We start from the raw sequence: 23,951 nt of genomic DNA, 5'->3' as shown, positions 1-23,951 counted from the left end.
GCCGTTGCCTTCCGTTTCCCCTTTCCGTTCCCACGCCCAGCCTAAGCAGCCGGCTGGCAGTGGCGAGAGGCGACAGGACCCTCATCCATGCGGCCTTGACAGAAATGACTTGACGCCGACGAAGGCGCTCTCTCGTGTTGGCATTGAGGGGAGAGAGGGGGAGGGGGACTGGCCTTTGCGAGGCCTGTGGAACGGAAAGGAAAGCAAAAGAATGGATGAGTATCACGCGAACGCGTTTTATCTGTAGCCCTTAAACGGTTTCTTCACCTTCTCTCCCTCAAATGCCTCTCCCTCTCTCTCTCTCTCTCTCTCTAACACGAAGTAAAAAAAAATTTGAGAAAAAAAAAAGAATGTGTTCGACGCTATTTGAGAAGGTGTCTCCACCAGCGCGTTGACACCGATGCTCACAAGACCGCCAAGCGGTGGCCCCCTAATGGAATGTCTTGGTGGGGTGCGCTCCACATTCATGGAACAGCTCAGCGGACCTCTCCCTCTCCCTCTCTCTCTCTCTCTCTCTCTCTCTCATTCACTCTTCCCTTTCCTTCACCAACACACGGAACCAGTAACCCGTAATCGACCGGCAAAACGTGAACGAAAACCACTGTAGGCGCCTATACTTGCTACGCAGTCTCACTCGTTTGCCCACAACATCTACTTCAAATCATCTCTTTTTTTTTTGTGTGTGTGTGTGTGTGTTGCGTACGCACATCTTTTTCTACATCCACACTAGAGGAAAACAGTGTAACAGTTACAGCAACGACAATAACATACACGTGAAAGACGAATAAACAAGCAAGCAAGCTAACCATGTCCTACCCAAATCAGCCCGACTACGAGGTGGTGGAGCAGCGCCTATTTGCGGTATCGCTCAATGGCGGAGATGACTCCACACCTGCACGCGAGTCAGCGGATTATCTGGTGGACGACATGGTCGAGACGCACGGCGACGAAGGCAAGAAGCCGAACAGCGCCGCGGTGGGCGTCACCGTCACACGCGACAGCGTCTCCTCCGGCGATGAAGACGACCACGGCGTCAGCTCGCCGAACAAGACGGAAGCGCCGTCCTCCTCGGGGTGGTGCGGAGGTGGACCTCTGCGTGTTGTGGCGCGCGCCTTCAACTACGTCGTGCCACGCGGTGGCATTCTGAGCGGTGTGTTGAACCTGGCCAGCGTGACCTTCGGCGCTGGTGTCATGTCATACCCCTCCGCGTTCAACACCGCTGGTCTCGCCATGGCGCTTATTTACCTTGTCGTTGTGACGCTCTTTACGATCTTCTCGATCACGCTGCTCGCAGAGGTCTCTGACAAGACGGGGCTGATGAGCTTTGAGTTGCTCGCGCGGAACCTGTTCGGGCCTGGCGCGGACATCTTTGTGGCCTGCGTGATGTGGCTGCTGTGCTTCGGCGGTGCGATTGGCTACGTGGTCGCCGTCGGCGACATTTTCACTGCCATCTTCCAGTCGAAGCCGTCCCTGCCGGACTTCCTGCACCGCTCGGAGGGGCGACGCTGCCTGCAGTCAGCGGTGTGGCTTCTCTTTATGCTGCCGGCGTCGATGCCGAAGCAAATCAACTCATTGCGGTACCTGAGTCTCGTGGGCGTCGCCTTTGTCGTGTTCTTTGTCTTCTGCGTGGTGGGGCACTCGGCACAGAACGCGTTCGAACACGGCATCCGCAAGGATCTGGTTATGTTCCGCACCGGCAACGAAGGCGTGAGCGCGGTGGCCATCTTCATCTTTGGCTATCTCAATCAGGTAAACTCCATCGCCATCGCACGCGAGGCGCGCCCGCGCTCGGTGCACCGCATGACCATCACCGCCGCGCTCTCCTGCGGGATCTGCGCGGTCCTCTACTTCTTAATCGGCTTCTTTGGCTACTGCGACTTTGGCCCTGAGGTTTCCGGCAACATCCTTGCTCTACTTCAACCCCTTCGCGTATCCCATCTTCTTCGTCTGCTACGTCGGCATCATCGTCAAACTTGTTGCATCCTTCTCACAGAACATGTTCGCCTGCCGCACCGCCTTCTTCCAAGTCCTCCGCTGGAACGTTGACACGCTGCCGTACTGGAAGCACAGCATCGTCGCCGGCCTCTTCGCCGTCGGCGCGCTTATTCTCGGCCTTTTTGTCCCCGACATCAACATCATTTTTGGTCTCGTCGGGAGGGCTCTGCGGCGGCTTCATCGCCTTTATCTTTCCAGCACTTTTTAGCATGTACTCGGGGAACTGGACGCTGCACTCCAAGGCCTGTTCCGCTACCTCGCGACGTACGCGCTGCTAATCACCGGTGTCATTGCCATTGTGTTTGGTACCGTGGCCATTTACTCGACGGTTGTCAAGTACAGCTAAAAATGCTTGTTTTTTCTTTTTTTTTTACTTAATTATTGTTTATACGTTTTGTTTTTGTTTTGTTGTCATTGTTCCTCTTCCTCTTCTTGGCACATGCACCACACATCTCGCAAAAGAAAAAAAATACAAACACACAAGAAAACAACTTGTTCTTCTTTGTTTTCTGGAATTCCTCTTTCGCTCATCTTTTTTCTCTCTCTCTCTCTCCTCCCCCCCCCCTCTCTCTCCCTTCTTTCTCTTCTCTTCTTTTTTTTTGGCCTCCTTGACCCTGAGGCAGCTGGCAGGTGAGCAGGGCGAACTGGTAACACGTTCGCCGACCATTCTGCTCGTGGTCCCTTTTCTTTTTTTTTCCTGCGCGTTTTTTCTCTTTTTTTCTTTTTTTTTCCTTTTCTTCGCGTCATGTACGTGAGCGCCACCATTTCCTTTCCCCCTTTTCCCTAACCCTAACACTCTCTTTTTTTATTTTTCCTCTCTTTTTTTTTTTCTTTCTCTCTGTTTTGATTTGTGTGGCGGCCCATCTAAAGATAACTTCGGCAACCGTCACACAAGCACGTAATCGCACCGGAGACTCCCAAGTGTGGAGCGGCACCTTTCGTACGCACCTGTCCCTCTCATCTTTCTTCCTTTTTCCCCTCCACTTTACTATCCTTTTCCTTTTTCCACAGCGACGGTGCAGCCGTTGCCTCCACACTACCCGAGCACTCATTGACTCGCGGCGTCACGGCATGTTCTCTATGTGCACGCGTGTTACTGTCCCTCTCAGATTTTTTTCTTTTTTTTTCCTCTCTTTTTTTCTCTTATTTCCTTTTTTTCTTTTCCCTTTTCTCCTCCTTACCCCCTCGCAAACACCTACTAAATCCTTTCTCCCCCCTCTAGCCGCAACCCGCAGCAGTGGAAGAACGATGCATTAAAAAAAAAAAAAAAGAGCGCAACTGAGTGAAGAAGCCTCGACGCAACGAATAGAATGAACAGGGACCGATCCTGCACGCGATCTCTCGTGCTCCCGTTTTCATCTCCTCTTTTCTTCAAGGCAGCTTTGCCGAAGTCGTCTGTCACTCACTCACTCTATCCCCCTTCTCCTGGTTGTTTTTCTCCTTCGAAGTCTCCGGAAATTCAAGATCCCAAATTGTTTTGCGTCACACATACACACGCAATTCTCATCTTTCTTTTCCATTTTCAACACACACACGCAAGCACACTTTTTCTCTTTTTCTTTCTTTTCCCTTTTTTCCTGTTGGGGAGTCTACCTGAGCATGTCTAAGAACCACATTTCGGACACGCCAGCTGAGAGCGCAGAACCTGCCGAAGTGGCCGTTGCCGATGTGACCGACTCCTACCTTCACGACGACTGCGCGATGCCGCTGGCGATTCCTCCCTTATCGATGATCCTGTAAAGTCCTCGCTGGCGGCGGCGGTGGGCAACGCGGACGGCCTGACAGACAACTCTGACGGAACCGGCGCCGACGGTGGGAAGGAGAGAGTGCGCCCCTCGAGAATCACTGGTATTCCCCGTTCGCCAAGTTTTCCGTTGGCTGGTGCCATACGGCGGGCTCTTCTCGAATGTGCTGACCCTCTGCTCCGTGACACTCGGCGGCGGGATCATCGGCATGGCGCACTCCTTCTCAACGAGCGGCATAATCATGGCCATTATATACCTCTTCGTGGTAAACCTCATCACCATCTACACGCTAACCATTCTGGGCATCGTGATCCGCAAAATTGGGGCCCGCAGCTTTGAGGAGACGGGGCACATGGTGTTTGGTCGGTGGGGGGCTACTTTGTGGGGTTTGTGCTGGCGCTGTCGTGCGTGGGCACCGCCATCTCCTACGTGAGCGCGGCAGGCAGTTTGATGAGCCCCATCCTGCTCAAGGCCCCCGGCACGCCCGAGTACCTCAAGACAAAGAACGGCAACCGCGTGATTGTGGTGATGATCTGGCTGTTCCTGCTGGTGCCCGTCATCATCCCGAAGCACGTGAACACGCTGCGGTACGTGTCCTTTGTCGGTGTGACGATGGTGCTGTACTTTGTCGTCTGCATCATCGTGCACAGCTGCTTGAACGGCTTGAAGAATGGCGTTCGCGACGACGTGATCCTCTTCGCCACGGGCAACTCCGCCGTGTACGCGCTGAGCATCTACATCTTTCCTTCATGAACCAAGGACCCATTTTCAACATCTGCCTCGAGATGCGTCCTCGCCTGTCCCTCCGGCAGCTCACGCTCGCAGCAGCCATCTCCTGCACCGTGTGCACGGTCCTCTACATCCTCGCCGGCGTCTTTGGCTACCTGGACTTTGGCAGCGACGTGGAGTCTTCCGTGCTGTACAACTTCGACCCCGTGCACCAGCCCTACATCATGGTCGCCTACGTCGGCATGCTCGTCAAGATCTGCGCGGCCTTCTCCATGAACATGATCCCGATCCGCAACTACCTGTACTACGTCATTGGGTGGGATCCTCGAGACGAACCCTTACTGGCGCCACATCCTGCTGGTGGTTGGGGTCTCCGGCGTCATCCTCGTCGCCGGTCTGTTCATCCCGTCCATCTCATGGCCTTTGGCCTTGTCGGCTCCGCCTGCGGCGCGTTCATCGGCTTCATCTTCCCCGCCCTCTTCTGGATGTACTCGGGGAACTGGACCCTCAGGTCGGTGGGCATTTGGCACTACTTCATGTGCTATTTCCTGCTCGTCGCAGGCGTAATCGCCTTTGTCTGGGGTACAATCGGCACCATCTACTCCAGCTTCTTCGACGAGTAGCTCCTTTTTCCTTCCCTTTTTTGCTTCTTTCTTATGTATGGTTGTCATCGTCCCTTTTTTTCCTTCCCCCACCCACCCTCCAGACCACCACCACCACCACTTGTCTTCCCTCTCTCCCTTTTTTTGTGACCACGCCGTTAGAAACGAATATCGCACAGGACGACAATGCCTTCTTTTCTTTTTTCTTTCTTTCTTTCAATCGAGCACGTCAGTTCATGTTTGCTGTTTTTCGCTTTTTTAGGTTTTTTTTACTTTCTCTTTGTTTTTAGCCGCGAAACCGCGAGAAGAATTTGAAATCTCTTCGTTCTCAGCTGCTACTCTCTTCTTTTTTTTTTCTTCGTTTAGCCTTCATTTTTTTTTGGGGTCCGGTGAAGCGCTCTTTTCTTCCTTTTTTTCTTCTTCTCCTTTCTTTTTTACCTAACGGATCAGCAGTTTGCCACTTTCCAAAATGCACACACACGCGTCGTGGCGCACGTGAACCATGTCAGCCAGAGGCACCACCACCGCCGCCATCATCTCTTCCATCCCCTTATTTAAAAAAAGAAGCACCTTTTCTTTTTTTTTTTTACAGGTTGTTTTTTCCTTCTCCCATCTTTTACCAACGTCAGGCAGGGGGCTGATACTATTGTTGTCCAGAACAGAACTCACCCTCGTCGCCAGCACCGGCCTCTTTGCTCTTCTTTTTTTTTTTTAACTGTTACTTTTGATGACAGGTCCCATACCGTTTAGTTTTCTCCGTTCCTTTCCCTTCTCCCCCCTCATTTCGGAGAAACCATAACCTGTTGACTATTTCTTTAATTCGAATTCCCTCTATTTGGACACCCTCGGCTTGACACGCACCGCCCTCCCCCATTCGCCGCTAATGATTCCTTTCTTTCTCTCTTCTCTGTTCTCTGTGCACTTTCTCTTCTTCTATTTTTTTTTTCTTTCCCCCTCTGTAACGCTGGCGCGCGCAGCTTTCCACGTCTTCCTTGACCCGCTTCGGTTCCCTGAGCAACCTCCCACCCGTTGACGGCACTTTGAGAGCCACCTCGCAAGCACAATGGTGCAAAACCACAAGAAACAAAAAGGAGAACATAAGACACGTTTAAAATAAAAAAAAAACGATGACACTCACTCGCAGACGGAGGTCATCTCCGGAAGCGTGTGGGGTTGTCTGTCGAGAAAGTGTGCGACACCCCTTGCCAGCGGCACACACACACTCACACACACAGCGGCTGGGTGCCCCGCAGTCGCTTTCCCCCCCCCCCCGTTGCGTGTGCTGTGTGGACGCCCTCCCTTTTCTCCTTTTCGTCAGCCTCCTTCTGTGGAGAAGGGAGGGGTGTTGCACCTCCTCTGTTTGGCACCTCTTTTCCCATTTTCGCTCCTTCGCCCTTTTCCTTTTCTCTCTTCTTTTTTTTCGGCCCAGCGCGCAGGTAGGGAGAGAACCCCCGCCGCCAGGCGGCCTGCCTGACGGGGCGGCTTGGCAATGAAAGGAAGGATTGGCTCCACACGCCCTCCCCCTCCCCCCGCGCTGAAAGAGCCTCGTCTTCTCTGCCTCACGGCAGGACCCAAACGGAGAAACGCCAACGGGGATGTAGCTCAGATGGTAGAGCGACCGCTTAGCATGCGGTAGGTATTGGGATCGATACCCAACTTCTCCATTCTTTTTTCCCACGCGTTTTGCGTGCGTGGAAAAGAAAGCTGCCGCTGTCGTCTGCCGAAAAAAAAAGCAAAAAAAAGGGACACTTCCCTGGAAACGTGGAACTCCAGGAAAACGTCGACCAGGTAAAACTTCGAGTCCTTTGCCCGAAGGCATATCAGGAGTTACTCTGATAAGAACAGTTTAAAAACATGATCTTAGCTAAATAGCCGAGAAGATATGCCAGGGTGACGGGTGCGCTTCCGTCTCTCTTCCTGTGGGTTGGCGCCGTTGCAGCCAGCGAGGCAAATGATAACTCGGAAACCCCTCCCACGTGGAGAGGAAGAAGGAAAGGAGCAGGGGACTGTCTGGAAGCACCGTTGTCAGCGACGGTGCGTTGTTTCTGCGACTTCCCCGGCGAGCGCACGGACTGCGCCAGATCCAGCCACGGGACTTCTAAAAAGGGGAAAAGCAACAACGAACGCCAGAGTCCCGCAAACAGAGGTTTCCCTGCGCGAAAAGGAAAACGAAGAGAAGGAGGGGGGGGGGGGGGGGGGAGTCGGCGCTAGCCCTCCCACAGCAGTAACAGGCGACAGGCTCGGAGTGCTGTCCCCCTCTCTCCACCTTTCCTATTCTTAAGCAACCTGCCTTTTTTAAGTGAACAGATCGAGCACGGTGGCGCTTGAAACGTTTGCTTTTATGGGGCCTCGGCCATGGTGGAATGACGAATACGCGATGCGATTCCTTCTGTTTTGTTACGGCAACGCGTCTGCTTGTGCGCCACCTTGAGACGCAACCGCTACATACCTCTTTTGAAGATTAACTGCCCCTTCCCCTCCTCCTTCCCTTTCACCTCGGCGCCGTTCGCGAAGGATTGCGGTAGCGGGTGACGAAGCAATGCGAAAAGTGTGCAGCTGCCTGAGGGGAGAACGAAGAGTGATTGGCAAACATGCCATGGGTCAGCTCTCTGCTCGCGACCGGCGCAGAGAGGTGTGCCCAATTGAAGGAAGGACGACGCCCCCAAACGGCGGACACCGTCAGTGAATGCACACCTCTTTTTCGCGCGCACACTCTCTTCATGTAGTCGACGATTTCGTTGCTGCTCCCTTTTTTACTCTCTTCGTGGTGCAGGGTCAAGATGGGGGGGATCGTTGTCTGCGTCGAGGGCCGAACGCCAGCGCGCTTGTACTACCACTGTTTACGACCTGAGGTCGCAAGAGAGCGGAGTTACGTTAGCCCTCCGTCAGAAGGTCGAGAAAAAGGGAGAAACTCTGGCACGGTGGAAGCGTGTCTCTCATGTCTGCCTCCACAGCACTGTTTAAGCGACTGAATGACCGACCGAGCTCAACGCGGCAGCCATCCTCCAAAGGAATCAAGCAGCTTTGGAAAGAATGTCCACGTGTTCCGCCTCTTCGTCAGCCGTTGAATGGAGGAAAAAACTCAGTAGATGACGAGAAGCAAGTCAACTACGGCGCAAAACGCGCCTGCAGCGGCCGGTGTCTTGTTACGTAAACATATTCCTCAGTTTTTCCTTTGTGCTTTGCAGGAAGGCCGACAGGAGAGGTACTTTTCGCTGTGGCGCTGTTTCACTTTTTCCCGCAGCCGAACGCCACGCGTCACGAGAGCGAAGACGAAGATGCACGCGTGACAATGCTTCTGGCAGTAACGTGCTTGCTAGTGTTGAGATTCTTGCAGTTAATGCTGTGACGCGCTGGCGTGCAAACACGCAGCGAGAGGCAATCCCTCGCAATACAAATGCATGTGCATCCATCACATCAACTCGAAACGACATAGGTGAATCATGCTAAAAGGATTCTAGTGCGTAAGACCTCTGTACTCTGGATATTCACTGCCTGTCGCCGTCACCGAGGAACGCTGCAGAACTGGGGATCAATGGTGCCTTTAGTAGTTTAGAGCGTGGTAAGTCTCCTTTCTATGGTGTGTTCCGCCACTTCACCATGCATTACTCTCTCTCTCTCTCTCTTCTCTCTCGAATTTGTCATCCTGTGTTTCTGACAAAAGCGGGACGCTTTCTCTCTCTCTCTCTTGTTTTTCCTACGCTGTAAACGAGTTTGTCATGGGTTAACGGAGAGAAGAAGTAAGGCATCGGTCGCTGTGCTATTGATTGAAGGACGGTTTTGTAACTTCTCGTCAACTGGCGCCACAACTCAAAAGAAGCGGCAGTTTTTGTAGTGTAGTTGTTGGGCATCAGCTGACAGTGAGTGGCCTGAACACGAACGATCCATTCTCCACTCACATTTACTTGCCCTCATGTTTTCCGTGCATTTACACAAGTGGCTTTGTCTCCGACTTGGTGTAAGCGAACTCAACGTTGTACCTGTGATGGAGAATGAAAGTAACGGAGAATCTTCACGTAGGCCTGAAGTCTTGGCTCACAAGAAAAACCTACCTTCTTGTTACCTTGCGCAACAACTCCTCGACAGCAAAATGCCCACAACGACTCTCGTTAGCTATAGACGGCCTCTACGTCAATTCTCCTTTTTGATCATGCCAGCTTTGACGCAAACCATCTATGTGTGTTTAGCTTACCTACCCAACGACACACTGACGCAGAGCAGACCGGAAAGGCGCATTGGAATCTGTGCTGCATTGTTAAGTTATTCCCGCAAAAAGCAAACAGAGTACAAGAGAGAGAACGACAGCGAGACTCTTCTTCCTGTCCCTTCACAGAGACACTCACTTGTGAAAACTCTGCCGGTCTTCCTCTTTACCGGCCATGCACACATGTTTTCTTTTTTATCACTATATCAATCAACTGGTCATACCTTTTCATGGATCTCTTGCGCTTTGCAGCTTTTCGCTAATCATCCTCTAGTTTTGTTTTCCATACAAAAAAGCATTTACGCACTTCGGACACTCTGTGGCGAACCCTATTCACTCCCTTTGAAGACTTCGCTTGTGAGAGAAACACCTTTCCTCACAAATGACAGAGCCAGTCGGTGAAATGTCGGCTAGAGCTGGTGGCACTGGTGGCTACAACCGAGAGGAAGAGGGTGTCAATGTTTCTCATGTCTTGTCTGACGATCTGGATGCTGTCGTTGGTGGGATGAGCTTTGCGGATGGCGACAGCCGCCATGACCTGCAGTTAGGCGATTCAAGTGAGAACGGAAAAGCCGGCAAGAAAAAAGGAGCGGGCTTTGAGGAGGCAGAGGACGGTGAGGGCATTGTGGAAGGGGGCGCTGACAGCAACGCGGTTGAAGAGTCTGTGAAAAGGACGGTGAAAAGCATCCTAAATGTGTTGATACCGTACGGCGGCATGCTGTCGACTGGCTTTAACCTTGCGTCAACGTCGATTGGCGCGGGTATCCTGGGTCTGCCCGCCGCGTTCAACAACGCCGGCACTATCATGGCAACCATTTACATTGTTCTCATTACAGCGGAGACGGTGTACTCGATGCGTTTGCTAGCTCAAGTAGCTGACAAGACGGGGCTGCGTTCGTTCGAGGAGATGGGGAAATACTTGCTGCACCCACACGCTGACGTTGTCGTTGCGATCACCCGTGCATTACACACGTACGGTGGCTCGGTAGCTTATGTGGTAACGATTGGTGACTTGCTGAAGCCAATCTTGTCGTCGATATCGGGGACGCCGGAGTTCTTGCTTGAAGCGACAGGCCGAAAGCTGTTGCAGACGGCATTCTGGCTGGTGTTCATGTTCCCACTGATCTTTGCGCGGAGCTTCAACTCACTGCGCTTCGTGTCCGCGACCGGCATTCTTTTCATCGTGTTCTTCTCTCTTGTTGTGATTGTGCACTGTGGGATGTACGGTCTGAAGGCCGAACCACGCGCCAAGACGACATTGTTCAACACTGGCAACGAAGCAACGAATGTAGTGGGCGTGTTTGTGTTCAGTTACATGTGCCAGATCGCCGCACTGGAGCTGTACTGGGAGATGCGGAAGCGCAATACGCGGGACTTCACGCTATGCGCCGCGGTGAGCATGACCGTCTGTGGCGTGCTATACTTCCTCACTGGGCTCTTTGGCTACCTGGACTTTGGCACTCAAGTCAAGGGCTCGGTGCTGCTGCACTACAACCCAATTGAGGAGCCGCAGGTGTTTGTTAGCTACATCGGCATCTTCATCAAGATCTGCGCCTCCTTCGGTTTACTCAACAATGCCTGCCGCTGCGCTCTCTTTCCTGTCTTTGGGTGGGACCCAAAGACGGCCCCGTACTGGAAGCACGCAGCTGCCGCCGTGATCATCGCGTTGGTGGCCTTTGTGCTCGGCATCTTTGTTCCCAACATTAACGTGGTCTTCAGTCTCACGGGCTCACTAGCGGGTGGCCTCGTTGGCTTCATCTTGCCTGCCCTGTACATGATGTACTCTGGGAACTGGACACTGCGCTCTGTTGGCATCGTCAACTATGTTTCCACCTACTTGGTGCTCATCGCGGGCGTTGTCGCACTCGTTTTCGGCACGGCCGGCACCATCTGGAGCCTTGCAGGTTAAGTATCTTTCTGTGGCCACTCCATTGTTAGTGGCGGTGTACTCTTGCTCAAGGCGTACTGGCGCATCCTGGCGATCGTCACTACCTCCTGCACAGCAGCGTACATCACAATTCCCTTTCTCTTCCTCTTTGTTTTCTGTCTCACTCTTGGTGTAGCCAATCAAGGCAGCCTTGACGATCGCTCCGACGATCACTGCCGCCAAAGCGCATTCGTGCGGACAAGCGCGCAAATGTGTGTGTGTGTGTGCTCGTTTTAGTTGTACGCTTGCATTTCATGGCCTCTGTCACTGCCAACTTCTTGCCTTCATGGTATTACTACAATTTGACGCAGCTACAAAAAGCGCGGCCGCCCAACTACGCAGACTATTAAGTAAGATTAAACAAACCAAAACACTGCCGCATCTCTTTTGCGGTCTGTCCTGTTGTACCATTTGTTTGCTCACCGCCTGCCTCATCTTTTCCTTTTTCCTTTTTGATCGCAAACCTTCACTTCCGCGGTGGCTCTGCGTGCAGAGCTTGTGCCTACTAATCTCCGTCCGGTAAAGCAAAGACGCAACGTCGCAGGTGTGAAAGAGATGTCTCATCGTTGGCCCACTGAGTCCCTCACGTCTCTTTTGACAAACAGTAGTCCGCACGAGCATCGCGCCGCTGTAGATGGACCAGCTTCCTCCCACACGCGTTTGCTTACGTGCCGCTCCACTTTTACTCTTCTCTCTCTCTCTTTTCCTCTCTCTGGACCTGCCTAGTTAACTCCGTGTTTGTGCCCTTCAACTACTGCACTTTTCCACCTTTTGAAGCCTTTGCACAACTTCCACAGGAACCCACAAAAAAAGACGCTCTCCGCAAAATTATCTGCTAACAACAACCACAGTATAAACCGTTCTCTAAACCGCCTAATCTTTCTTTTTTTCTCCCCCCTTTTCCCCTTTTCCTTTTTCCCAGCTTACCCTCTTTCACGTGTAAACTCTCTCAACCATGAACTCTGAGAGGACTCACAGCTTGGCATCCGTGTCGAGCGCCGTCGCGCTGGAAGGAAATCAGATGAGCGGCTGCAATGTCGGTAGCCCGACTACGGACCCGCTCATCGCCTTTGGCACCAATGAATGCTACGACCCGATTTCGGGAAGCGCGATGCCGCCGGAGCCGGCGAGCAACCGCAGCCCATCGTGCCTCGACCGCCTCTCAAACATCATGCCGGCGGGCGGCATGCTGGCGACGGGCTTTTCGATGGCGTCCACCGTGATTGGTGCTGGCGTGCTCGGCCTCCCTCGGCATACGCAGATGTGGGTTACATCATGGGCAGCGTGTACCTTTTCCTGATCACCGCAGAGACCATCTACTCGATGCGCATGGTGGTTGTGGTAGCGGAAAAGACGGGCCTGCGATCGTACGAAGACATGGCCCGGTATCTCGTGCACCCGAACTGCACTTATGCCGTCGTGGCGATTCGTTTTGTGCACTCGCTGGGCGCGCTCATTGCGTACGTCGTGAGCGCTGGCGATCTCCTCAGCACGGTGATTGACAGCACCGACGCACCAGAATTCCTGACGAAATCGACTGGCCAAAACTTGCTGGTGGCAGCGGTGTGGCTCTTGCTCTTCTTGCCGGTTGCCCTTCCGCGTCAGGTGAACGCGCTGCGCTACGTGTCGACGGTAGGCCTCGGCATGATCCTGCTGCTGTGCTTCTGCGTCATCGTCCACTCCGCCATGAACACCAATCGCCCGGCGGTGCGTGCCATTGTCACCGGTAACCGCCATTGCGGCGGCATTGGCGTTTTCATTTTCAGCTACATGTGCCAGGTGAACGTGCTCGACTGCGTGCGCGAGATGCGCAACTGCACGCTGACGCGCTTCACGCTGTGCGCCACCGTGAGCATGTCCGTGTGTGGCTTTCTTTATTTCCTGACGGGCCTCTTCGGTTACCTCGACTTTGGCAACGATGTCAGCTCCTCCATCCTCGGGATGTACGACCCGTTCGCGGAGAAACAGTTCCTCGTCAGCTACATCGGCGTGCTCATCAAGCTTTGCGCGTCCTACGGTCTTCTGAGCAATGCTGCGCGCAGTGCCGTGTACTCGGTCATTGGGTGGGACCCCCTCACCGTCGTCTTCTGGAAGCACGCCATCTTTGCCATAACCATGTCCGTAGTGTCGCTCATTGGCGGCATGTTCATTCCAAAGGTCACTTTAGTCTTCAGCTTCACGGGTGGCGTTTGCGGCGGCTTCATTGCTTTCATCTTCCCCGCGCTGTTTTACATGTACTCGGGGAACTGGACGTGGCGCTCCGTTGGCATCCTAAACTACGTCATGACTTACCTTGTGCTCTGCGCTGGAGTCTTGGCGGTCGTTTTCGGCACGGCCAGCACCATCTATGACGTCTTCCCAAGCTCCGATGATGACGTCACCAACTTGCTTTCCGGTGACTTCTGAGCGGTGCGCTGCCGCTTGCCCCTTTCTCCCCCCCCCCGGTTTCCGCAACCGTGCACCTGTTATTTGGTTGACAACAGAGTTTCCATTTCGCGTTTTGCGCCAACGTGTGTCTTGTGTCTGTGTATGCGTGTACGTGTCTCTCTTTCACACACCTCTCTCTCTCTCTCTTTTCCTCACTCGCGTGCCAACGTGTGTGTGTGTGTGTGTGTGTGTGTGTGTGTGTGTGTGTGTGTGTGTGGTTACTGCTGGTGGCGGGCTCCACAGGGGAGGGGCCAACTTGCGTGCGATGGAAGAACCAGTGTGCGTTGCAGTTGCTTTGCAGCTGATGCGCACGCAGGTTCTTCTACCACGATCGCTTCTTAACTTGTGCCCCCCTTTTTTATGGTTACCGCCGCTATGCACCTCGTAGCCAATTTTGTCTTTTCTGCTTTTTCTTTTTTCTTTTTTTTCTCTTTTTCCACCCTTTTTTTTGTTTTTGTCTTGTTATGTCTTTCGCCTTTTTCCTTCCCTTTCCCCCTTCCGCAAACCGTTTCTTTCCTCTGCAAACCGCTATCTCCCTCTTTTTTTTTTTCGCTTTCTACACACACACACACACAGATACACAGACATACACATTTCATTTTCTTCTCGCTAAACACAAACACATACACATGCAGGCATACTAAACTTTTCTTGGAGCCCTAACTCTTGATCCTTATTTTTCGTTCTATCCCCTTCCCTCTCCTTTCCCAATTTCTTTTGGCTCCTTTTCTTTTTCCTTTCTCCATTCCTTCTTTTCTTGTTTTTTTTTTTTTTTTCTTCTTTTGTCGTTGGCGCTGTAACCACACATTTTCTTCTTCTTTCTCGCTCTACCCGCTTTTTCCCTCCGCCTTGCCTCAGTGGGTTGGCTTGCCTCGCGTCCAGTGCCTAGCAATACAAAAAAATCAATAAAAAACGTTTCTTCTTTGTTTTTTGCCGCTTCGCTACTGCTGACGAATGGTCACGCGCCCCTCTTCTAATCCTCCCTTCTCTCCCCCTTTCATTTTTTTTCCTCTCCACCGAATCGCATATCGACCCCGCGGCTGGCATTCTGCCTTCACAACTACCTATCTCTTTTTGGGGGGTACATCACAAGCGCATTCTTTTTTTTCTCGCTCTTTTTGTACTTAACTCTCCCTTTCCCTCTCCACTGTTGTGCAATTTTTTCCAACCTTTTATCTAACAAGGCAATTCAATTGTGTGTGTCCTGTTTTTTTTTTCTTCTCCCTTCGCTCGAGCACTAAATTGCCTTTGAAGCCTTCGCTTTAAAAAAAAAAAAAAATATTTACTGGAATTTATGTATTCTTGCTTTTTCTTTTGGAGCTTGTGAGCCTGCTCCCTTACCAGTGAACCAGATCGACACGTGTGGGGGAGGCACATCCGCCAACTCTCGGCCAATACTTATTGGCTGTGTCATTTCGTCGCTTCCTCTCGCTGCGGCAGGCAAACATCCGAGTGGCTCAGAAGAATCCCGCTTATGCGTTTCCTCCAGGCGCTGACTCTCTCTTTCTCTTGTACTGCTGTGTGTGTGTTTGTGTGTTCTCTCCTTTTTCTCTCTCCCCTCTCCATCTTGCCGTTGGTCTGTTTTAAATTGCGCCATAGGAAGCACAAAAAGCAGTCAATCAAAAACAAAGAATCCTTCATCTGTCTCTCTCATCTACTGTCGACGCATCTTCTCTCGTTAACGCGTTTCTTTTTTCCCCTCTCTTTCCGTCGCTCTCCGCGTTCGTTGTCCTTTACCCTTTTTTTTTTTGCGCTCCTCTCTCTCACACTCTTCCTTGTGGGACTCCATAAAGAAGTCACAAACCAAATGTCCTCTCTCAAGGCGGTTAAGGTACGCACTACGGGCAAGCACGTTGGCTACGGCAAAGTCATTCTCTTTGGGGAGCACTTTGTCGTGCACGGGGCGGAGGCCATCGTTGCCGGTATCAGCGAGTACACGGAGTGCTGCGTGGAGCTGACGCCGAAGCCGGGGTTGAGAGGTGGTGGATCATCGTCCCGCCGTCCCTGGCTACATCAAGGAAAAGCGCGCGGAGCAGGAAAAGGCCCACAAACTCGTGCTCGATCACCTGAAAGTCGACACGACAAAAGACGGGCTGCGCATCTTCCTTGGGGCCCGTTGGTTCCCTCCAGTGGCATCGGCGCCTCCGCGAGCGATGTTGTCGCGCTGTCCCGCGCGCTGAGCGAGCTCTTTCACCTTGGTCTCAGCGAGGACGAGGTGAACCGGAGCGCCTTTGTGGGTGAGGGCGGCTACCACGGCACCCCGAGCGGCGTCGACAACACGGCCGCCACCTTGGCGGCTCATCTCCTATCGCCGCACCGCTGGCAAGCCCGTCTTCCACGCGATCCCGTTCGCCTCGCCGCTGTACCTCGTCGTCGTTGGGACCGGCATCACCGCGAGCACAACCAAGGTAGTCGCCGACGTGCGCAAGCTGAAGGAGAATAGGCCAGACTTCTTCGCCAACCTCATGAAGCGGTACGCTGGCGTCGCGGCAAAGGCTCGCGCGCGGCGCTGCAGGCCGGCGATGTTGCCACCGTCGGCGCGCTCATGACGGAGGCGCACGGCTTGTGTCGACAGATTGGCATCTCCTGCGACCCGTTGGAGCAAATTGTCTCCTGCTGCATGAGTAACGGCGCGCTCGGCGCCAAGCTCTCCGGTACTGGGCGTGGTGGCATTGCCGTCGCGCTCGTAGACAGCGTGCAGAAGCGCGATTCGCTCGAGAGGGCCCTCAAGGCCAAGTGCCCGGCAGCCAAGTTCGTCTGGAAGTACACCGTGAACCCCAAGAAAAGTGCGAAACTGTAGGGCTACCGTTTCTTACGGAGGCAAAAAAACAGCAAAACCTGATACGTCTATCTTTTTTGTGGTACTAATCATCTCTTACGGCTGTCGGCACATTGCCTCACCATCGACGATCTTTTTCCCTCTCTTTCTCTCTCTTTCTCTCTTTTTTCTGTGCGGCTCGGATGCATCGGAATGAAAGCAGCGGCGAGCCAAAGCACACAGTGTTCGTAGCCGTTCCTCATTCTCTTTGTTGCCTTTTTTTTCTCTCCCGCCCGCCAAACGAGAAGCCTTTCAACCAGTCAGAGAACTCCTGGATTGAGCGGATGGACGGCGGTCTGTCGTCAGGCCCCTTTTGCATTTCAGGCTGTCTACTAAAGAACCGTCTCGCTGCTGCGTTCAAGAGCCTCTGTGGTGGACGCCTTCAGCTTGAAACGCTCGCACGCCGTCTGAACATTGTCCCTCCTCTTTTACAGTTCTCAATCCTTTTTTTTCATCTAACATCTCACTTCTTTAGCAGTAGCGGAGCCACCACTAAACTTGTTCTTTTTTTTTTTTTTTTTTTGATCACATAGACAAAAAACAACCACCTTTTTCTCTCTCTCTCTCTTTTTCTTTTTTCTCTCCACCGGTGCGTACTCTAGCGGATGCGGACATCTGGAGGTGGCAACCAATCCGCGGCACCGTGTCTTTACACGGGAATACGCGCCGGAAGGGTACGTATCATCATTGTCGCAGCAACACGGCGCCGTTGGTGCTGCAGTAGATGAGCGCCGCCAGTTGACACTAAAGCGCATTAGCGACCTGAAGCTCTCCCTTTTGTCCATTGTGTCATCCTCCCGCGGTCCGTCCTTCTCTGTGTCTACTGGAGAGGATCGCGATTGCTTCGACAACTACTCCGTCTCGCTTGAACGACCTCAGCGCCGCGAGAGCCCAGAGGTGGACCATGCCAGCATTGTTGTCCGCCGTCATACGCCCCAAGTGGGTGTGGTTGGAAAACCGCCTCCCTCACTCCATCGCTCAGTGAAGGCTTTCCTTCGGGACCAACGAACCAAAACTACCTCCTCGACACCCAGCGACAGGTCGAGAAACTGACCTTGGAGAACCATGCACTGGTCCGGCGTTGTCTTGAGCAAGAGAATTACATTGAGGAGCTGCAGCGTGCGTGTCAAGGCGGCCCGTCCCCGCAGTCCAAGAATACCTGCGCGAGCTCCGACGTCGCCTCGGACGGTGCCGGGGTAGAGGAAGAGGAGGAGGAAGAGGAGACGCTGAAAGGCAGCGGTGAGGTTCAATCCCCCAAGGACCTCCCGTTTTTGCTCGCTACGCGAACGCGGCGCCATCATCATCATCCGTACCGCCGGCGCGTCCGCTATCGAAGGACGGAGATGCAGGCAGCAGCAAAGAAGACGAGCGAGGCGGCGAACTCCCTGAGGCCCTCTACGGACTTCTCCACCGCGTGTCCATCTGTTACCCGGAGCTGCTGCAAGGTATCGCGGCGACACCCGAGGGAGCGGAGGGTGTGCTAACGTTGCCGACGGCGCCTGTTGTTGCGGCTGAGCTTCCAAGCGAAGCATCAATCGAGGCATCACCTTCACCGTCCTCGCGGCTCGTGGAAGACCCCGTTGTCTCTGGACTTAGCGAAGCCGGCGTGTGCGCGGTTTTGCGGAGGATGGAAAGTGTTTTACCAGGACTTGTTTCCTCGTCGCGTCTAGGCGACCTCTTCACCGAAGCCGGGGCTGAGCTGCTCGACCGCATCAACACCCTGGAGGACGAGAAGCAGGCAGACTACTTCAAGGTACTCGACATTACAGAAAAGCTGCAATCGGCGAACACAGAGCTCAAGGCGCAGAGTGAGGCACGTCAGCGGCAGGTTGCTGACAGGGACGCTGAGCTCGCCGAACTCCGGCGGCAGCGTGGCCAGCTGATCGAGCAGCTCGCGGCGGAACGGGTCACCGAGGTTGCCCTTGCAGAGGCCGTGAAAGCGCGCACGGAGCTGGAGAAGAGGCTAACGCTCTGTCCACGCAACACAAGAGCGAGGTTACTCGCTGCAGGAGAAGCTGGCAAAGGCCCAAGCGGACTGCTCCGCCGCGACCAACGTCTGTGAGGAACTGCGGGCGGAAATGGAGCGGCGCGAGGCGGCCACAGCGCAGCGCGACGCTGAAAGAGACCAGCAACTGAGCCAACTAGAAAGGCAATTGGAAGAGAAGAGGCGGGAAGTGGAGCAGCAATCGGTTGCCATTGACGAAGCGTTGGCTCAAATGGCAGCTCTGACGTTGTCTGCGAAGGAAGAGGAACGCGCCAGAGAGCAGAAAACCGCTGAAACCGCTGGGCGAATCGCGGAGCTGCAAAAGCGTTGTGCGGAACAAGAGGAGAAGCTGACCTTTTGTGAGTCGGAATTGCAACGAATGCGCGCGGAGAGGGAAGCGCAAGCTGCACCTGCGGCGCAACCTGAAGTCGACGCTTGGGCGGCGCAGCTGCAGGTCCTTACCGCCGAACGCGACGCCCTCGCAAGCGAGCTAGCCGCGCGCGCATCGGTGTCCGTCCTGGACATCCCACGCAGGATGACTCCCAGGCGCTATCACCCGTAAAGGGGGAGGTAGAGGACGAGGGAGAGGAGTCTGGCGGCGCCGCGAGGCGGCCCCAACAGGCACTGGCGCAGAGCTGAAGAAAGTGAAGCAGTCCCTTCGACGCATGGCTTCAGAACGCGCTGGACTAAAGCGCAAACTCGAACGCCAAGGCTCGCTGCTCAGCGAGACGCAGGAGAAGCTGTCTACTGCCGAGCTGCAGGTGACGCTGCTGGAGACCGAAATCGCTAGGCTAAAGATGGGGGAGGCGTTGGGCCAGCACAGCGCGGCAGGCGCTCCGCAAAACGCGGACGCAAAGCTGCACAAGGGTCAATCCGTAGAGCTCCTTGCCTTTGAACAGCTCGAATCACAAAGCAATAGCATCGCTGGCGGCGTTCAGTCTTCCACCGCAAGCTTCCCGACATCGTGGCTCACCACCGTAAACGATGTCCCGGTGGCGGACTGCGTCGCTCAGTTAGAAGAGGCAGCGCAAACGAGGCTTGAAGCGGAAGGTCTCCTCTACTGTGTCGGTATGCAAATCGCAGCGGACGCCGGTCTGCTGCGTAGCGGCGACACACACGACAAGGACGCACTGGCGTGGAAACGTCTGCTTTTGCAGATTCAACATTGCATTCAATGCCGCGGTTCGGCCTTCTTTTCTAACGGTGCGTACGCCGCGGAAGGTGCACAGCTCTACTACGCTCTTTTGTGCGCCGGAGGACTCTTGCAGAGCGATGCCCGCAGCGACGGCGGCGACGCGGGCCAGTGTGCTGTCTCCGCTCCCTGCGGTGGGCACTTGTGGTGGCTGGGTTGTGCCAGTTTGTCGGCGCCACCGGGGACGGAGAGGAGGAGGACGGCAGCGCGACGCGTGACGCACCTCCCGGCGGCGAGTTCCGTTGGCTGGTGACAGAGCAAATTCTGAACCACGTTGCCCGTGCCAATCACTCCCTGAACGGCAGCGATACCAGCCCAGTTTCCTACTACGGAGCCGCTGCCGCCGACGAGGAACAGGAGGCGCGCGCCTTTGCCGCGCTGCGAGCGCTCCTGACGTACGACGACGGCCCACTGGACGGCCTGTTCGGCTGCAACCTGCATGGACTGATCCTGCACTGCTGTGCGCTCCGCCCCGTCCGTGGCACCGCGCTTTGGTCCGAGGAGGAGGCCCAGTGCCTCCCAATCGCGCGGCTGTTTCTTCGTTTATCGAGGGAAACGGTGTTCCTCCGCTCTTCCGCAACGTGGCCCCCGGAGGTGGCGGCGACGGGGAGTTGTCAGAGCCAGTTAGTTCTCTACGGACGCACCGTTCTCTGTCCGGTGCGCTCCTCGCAGGCAGAACGCGACGAGGCGGAGGTCCGCGGAGGAAGCTGGGAATACACGGAAGCGGGCCTCTCGGCGTTGGGGGAACGGCTGCGCTCCTACCTGGACGGCACCGTCTTACCCCTTGTGTTGGCAACGGCGCGAGTCCTGACCTGCACGCTCGTCGGGGAGCCAAAGGCCGCGGATGCTCTCCTCGCGTTTTTGACGCGAGCTCGCTCAGAGATTGCCTGCGCGGACGGCGACGGCGCCATTCACCGCTTCTTATCGACCGCACACGTGGCGACCCTCGCCGATTGGTTTTTGACGTTGGATGAGGGCGCTGCAGAGCGCGAGCTCCTCGGACTGTACAAGGAAAACGCAACGTACCGCGGGTATCTTGACAAGCTCCTTGCCAGCATTGAGAGCAAGAAGCAGCAGGCACTGCACCGTAGTGGCGCAGGCTTCTCTGCCTGTCTCTCGCTTTCTTTACACATATACACATACATGTACCTTTATACGTTCACGCATCACCGTTTTTCTGCTTCGACTTGATGACCTTTTGGCGCCACTGAATCTCTCCTTGTTCCCAATAAAAAAAAAGAGAAGGACGAGTCCATTTCGTACGGTGACGCAACGAGTCATTGGCGACTGGAGGAAAAAAAGAAAAACAGCACAAGAAAAAAACAAGGAAACAAAAACTTGTTTTGTTTATGGCAAATGAGCGGCGTGTATGCTTGTAAAAGTGACGGCCGCGCCTCGATGCAGGAAGTGCTCGGCACCTTCACTGTCCTCCCCTCCTTTTTTCTCATCCCCTTCTCTTTCAACTGCTTCTTCTCCTTTTTTTTTTTTTGCGACTACCGCCCACTCCATGTAATTCACTGCGTGAACACTCAAACAAACAAACAACAAACAGCGGTTGATTTATCAAAGCGGAAATAACAATCTTTTTTTTCCCTTCCCCTCTCGTTTTTGAATGATCGCTCGCAGAGTCTGAATCACACAATTGATCCTTCCTACCGTTTTCAGCGCCGCTTCTCTTTTTTATTCTTTTCTTCCGAAGTCATGTCGTTGCCCCCGGTGATCGACGAGTATCTTCATACCCGAGTGCGACAGCCCTGGATGGTAGGTTGGGTAGCGGGCTCGCTGACTCTACTGGCTGTTGGCTTAGCGACGGCACCGGGGCGGCGGCTCACGAAGCTCCACCCTCCGCCAAAAATGCGTGAAGGAGTAGCGCTGTCGAAAAGGCGCGACCCGATGATGGACCGGGTGTGCACCCGTCGCAACAACTTGCAAAAGACCCTTTTTCTTTTTCGCGCGGCAATTCCCTCACTGCGGTCAAAGGAAATGGCTATTGTGGGCATCATGTCCGTCTTCATGGTTGTGCGAACCGCCGTGACAGTGTTGCTGGCAAAGCTCACGGGACTCATTGCGCGCTCCGTCCTCCACGGCAACGTAATGGGCCTCTTCCGTTCCGCACTGCTCTACGCGGTGGTGTCGGTCCCCGCGTCCTTGTATCCCAATCGATCGAGTACCTGGGTGAGACGCTCCGCCTGCGTCTCTGCGAGAACCTCACCAAGTACCTCGACAGACGGTACCTCGCCCCCCGGGTGTTCTTCAAGATGGCCGGGCTGCATGTCATCGACAACGTTGACCAGCGCATTATCCGCGACGTCGAGTATTTCACGCGAGAAGCATCGCGCATTCTCTACCCATCACGGACCCGCTGTGCGAGGCCCTCACCTTCACCGTCATGATGGCTCAGCGGACAAACTGGAAGGTGCCTCTTTTTCTTTGGGCGTACCTGGCTGGCTTTATCGGCATCGTGGGGATGCTCGCACCGAACACGGACTGGATGGCAATCAAAATGGTGGAGACGGAGTCAGAGTACGGTGTGGCACATCAGCAAATCCTGTCCAACTCAGAAGAGATCTCCATGACCAGGGGTCACGCCTTGTCGCTGGCGGACCTCTCGCGGTACAGCACGGCAATTCGCGAACGTACGTGGTCGGACGAATACACCCTTTCGAAGTACACGTTAGTGGAGACGGCGTACACTAAGTATGGCACCTGGATCGTCAGTTATCTTATCATCGGGTTTGCCCTCCACGCGGAGGGAGGCGTCGTCTCCACGGAGGACCGGACCGGGCGCTTCGCCGAGACCGCGTACGTGTGCGAGGTCCTGGCTCGCGCGATTGGTCGGCTGTACTGGAACATCAAGCACTTGGGCTTTGTGGACGGCTTTGCCCAGCGTCTCTATCAATTAGTGGAGGGCCTAGAACTGGCAGAGTACCAGACCGAAGTTCAACGCTCGCAAACGCCGCTTCTACAAAACCACGTTTTGGATCCTGCCCCTGCAGGCTGTGTGCATTCCGAAGCCGAGTGCCAGGAGTGTGAGCGATCGGCCACTGGCTTCGGCACGATCGAGCGCGGCAGCCACATTGAGTTCATTGATGTGCCGCTGATGCTGCCGAACGGCGAGGTGCTGTGCCCGTCGCTCTCCTTCTACGTGAAGCCCGGGATGAACCTGCTGATCATGGGGCCGAACGGGTGCGGGAAGTCGTCGACGTTCCGCCTGCTCGGCGAGCTGTGGCCGCTGCGCGCTGGGCGGCTGGTGAAGCCGGAGCAGGACCAGATGTACTACGTGCCGCAGCGGCCGTACATGTACGACGGGACGCTGTTCGAGCAGGTCATCTACCCGCTGAAGCGCAAGGACGTGCACGTTGGCGAGGCGGAGCTGTTCGGGTACCTGGAGATGGCTGGGCTGGGGTACATCCTGTCGCGACCAAAAGTGTCGTGGGACGCGCGGCTGTCGTGGTCGGGTGACTTCCTGTCGATGGGCGAGAAGCAGCGGCTTGCGATGGCGCGACTGTTCTTCCACCGGCCGCGCTTCGCGATCCTTGACGAGTGCAGTAGCTCGGTCGACCTCGACGTCGAGGAACAGCTGTACAACCAGTGCCGGGAGCTCGGCATCACCGTCATCACGATCGCGCACCGGCGCAGCGTGTGGAAGTACCACAGCCATCTCCTGCACTTTGACGGGAACGGTGGGTACGCCTTCTCCGCGCTGCGCTTCGAGGACGGTGGCGCGACGCTTGTGCTGCCACGCGTCATCTCGGCATCGGACACCGCACTCGTGGGCACCGAGGTTGTCATTCACGTTCGCAATGATGGGAAAGAGAGCGAAAAGGCAGCGGAAGACGACGCGAGCAACTTCGTGCTGCTGCATGCCTGAGTTGGTGGCCAGAGGCTCGATCGATCTCCCCTCCCTCTCTTTTTGCACCATAGTCTTTTTCGTCAGCATCCCCCCTCCCTCTCCCCTTTTTTTTTTTGTCCTCCGTCCTTCCTTCCCGCCGGGCAGTTCGTTGAAAGAACCCCTCCCCGGGCAGTTCTATCTTTGATAAGAAGACGGAGAGAAGAGGGGAGGGCGAGGAGGAAAGGGGAGGTGCTTGTTGGGCTTTGACTCCTCTCGTGGGCCGATTTTTTTTTTCTGTGTGTCTAAGCGTCTTCCTTGCGGGGTTTCCCGGTAAGCGAAGCTTTCTTTCTTTATCCTTTTTTTTTTTTTTTCTCTTTCTTCCTTGCCCTCTCCATTTTCCTTTCTTTCTTCTCGCTTTGTTCACGATTAAGTGACTTCTGCTAGTTACGCTGGCACATTTTGCGGTTGTTGTTTTTCTATTCTTTTTCTACTTTTT

The 23,951-nt window shown here is 54.6% G+C and overlaps 3 protein-coding genes and 4 pseudogenes across 3 annotated transcripts; 6 read left to right on the top strand and 1 right to left on the bottom strand.

The window, feature by feature from the left end:
* Positions 1-807: 807 nt before the first annotated feature.
* LOC126766392 (uncharacterized) lies at positions 808-2,341 on the top strand (annotated as a pseudogene).
* A 1,253-nt stretch (positions 2,342-3,594) lies between these two features.
* Positions 3,595-5,092, top strand: LOC126766391 (sodium-coupled neutral amino acid transporter 1-like; annotated as a pseudogene).
* Positions 5,093-6,809: 1,717 nt separating this feature from the next.
* On the bottom strand, positions 6,810-6,955 carry LOC126766403 (U2 spliceosomal RNA; annotated as a pseudogene).
* Positions 6,956-9,657: 2,702 nt separating this feature from the next.
* On the top strand, positions 9,658-11,184 carry LOC126766390 (probable sodium-coupled neutral amino acid transporter 6). Its single transcript, XM_050484188.1, has one exon. The coding sequence runs from the start codon at positions 9,658-9,660 to the stop codon at positions 11,182-11,184; it is 1,527 nt and encodes a 508-aa protein (XP_050340145.1).
* A 973-nt stretch (positions 11,185-12,157) lies between these two features.
* LOC126766388 (uncharacterized) lies at positions 12,158-13,608 on the top strand. The gene is given in 2 exon segments (XM_050484187.1): positions 12,158-12,449; positions 12,452-13,608. Coding segments are annotated over 2 exon segments (1,449 nt in total).
* Positions 13,609-15,436: 1,828 nt separating this feature from the next.
* Positions 15,437-16,429, top strand: LOC126766387 (uncharacterized; annotated as a pseudogene).
* A 5,697-nt stretch (positions 16,430-22,126) lies between these two features.
* Positions 22,127-23,494, top strand: LOC126766402 (uncharacterized). The gene has a single exon (XM_050484198.1). The coding sequence runs from the start codon at positions 22,127-22,129 to the stop codon at positions 23,492-23,494; it is 1,368 nt and encodes a 455-aa protein (XP_050340155.1).
* Positions 23,495-23,951: the final 457 nt, after the last annotated feature.

The sequence above is a fragment of the Bactrocera neohumeralis genome, unplaced genomic scaffold, assembly GCF_024586455.1.
Source record: "Bactrocera neohumeralis isolate Rockhampton unplaced genomic scaffold, APGP_CSIRO_Bneo_wtdbg2-racon-allhic-juicebox.fasta_v2 ctg1008, whole genome shotgun sequence".
In the NCBI taxonomy this organism is placed as follows: Eukaryota; Metazoa; Arthropoda; class Insecta; order Diptera; family Tephritidae; genus Bactrocera; species Bactrocera neohumeralis.
The sequence above is the reverse complement of the archived record's forward strand: the minus strand, read 5'-3'. Positions and strand labels throughout refer to the sequence as shown.

What these genes read in the sequence shown, in the direction of transcription:
- LOC126766390 (XM_050484188.1), top strand. Translation starts at nt 9,658, where the DNA reads ATGACAGAGCCAGTCGGTGAAATGTCGGCTAGAGCTGGTGGCACTGGT.
- LOC126766402 (XM_050484198.1), top strand. Translation starts at nt 22,127, where the DNA reads ATGGTGGAGACGGAGTCAGAGTACGGTGTGGCACATCAGCAAATCCTG.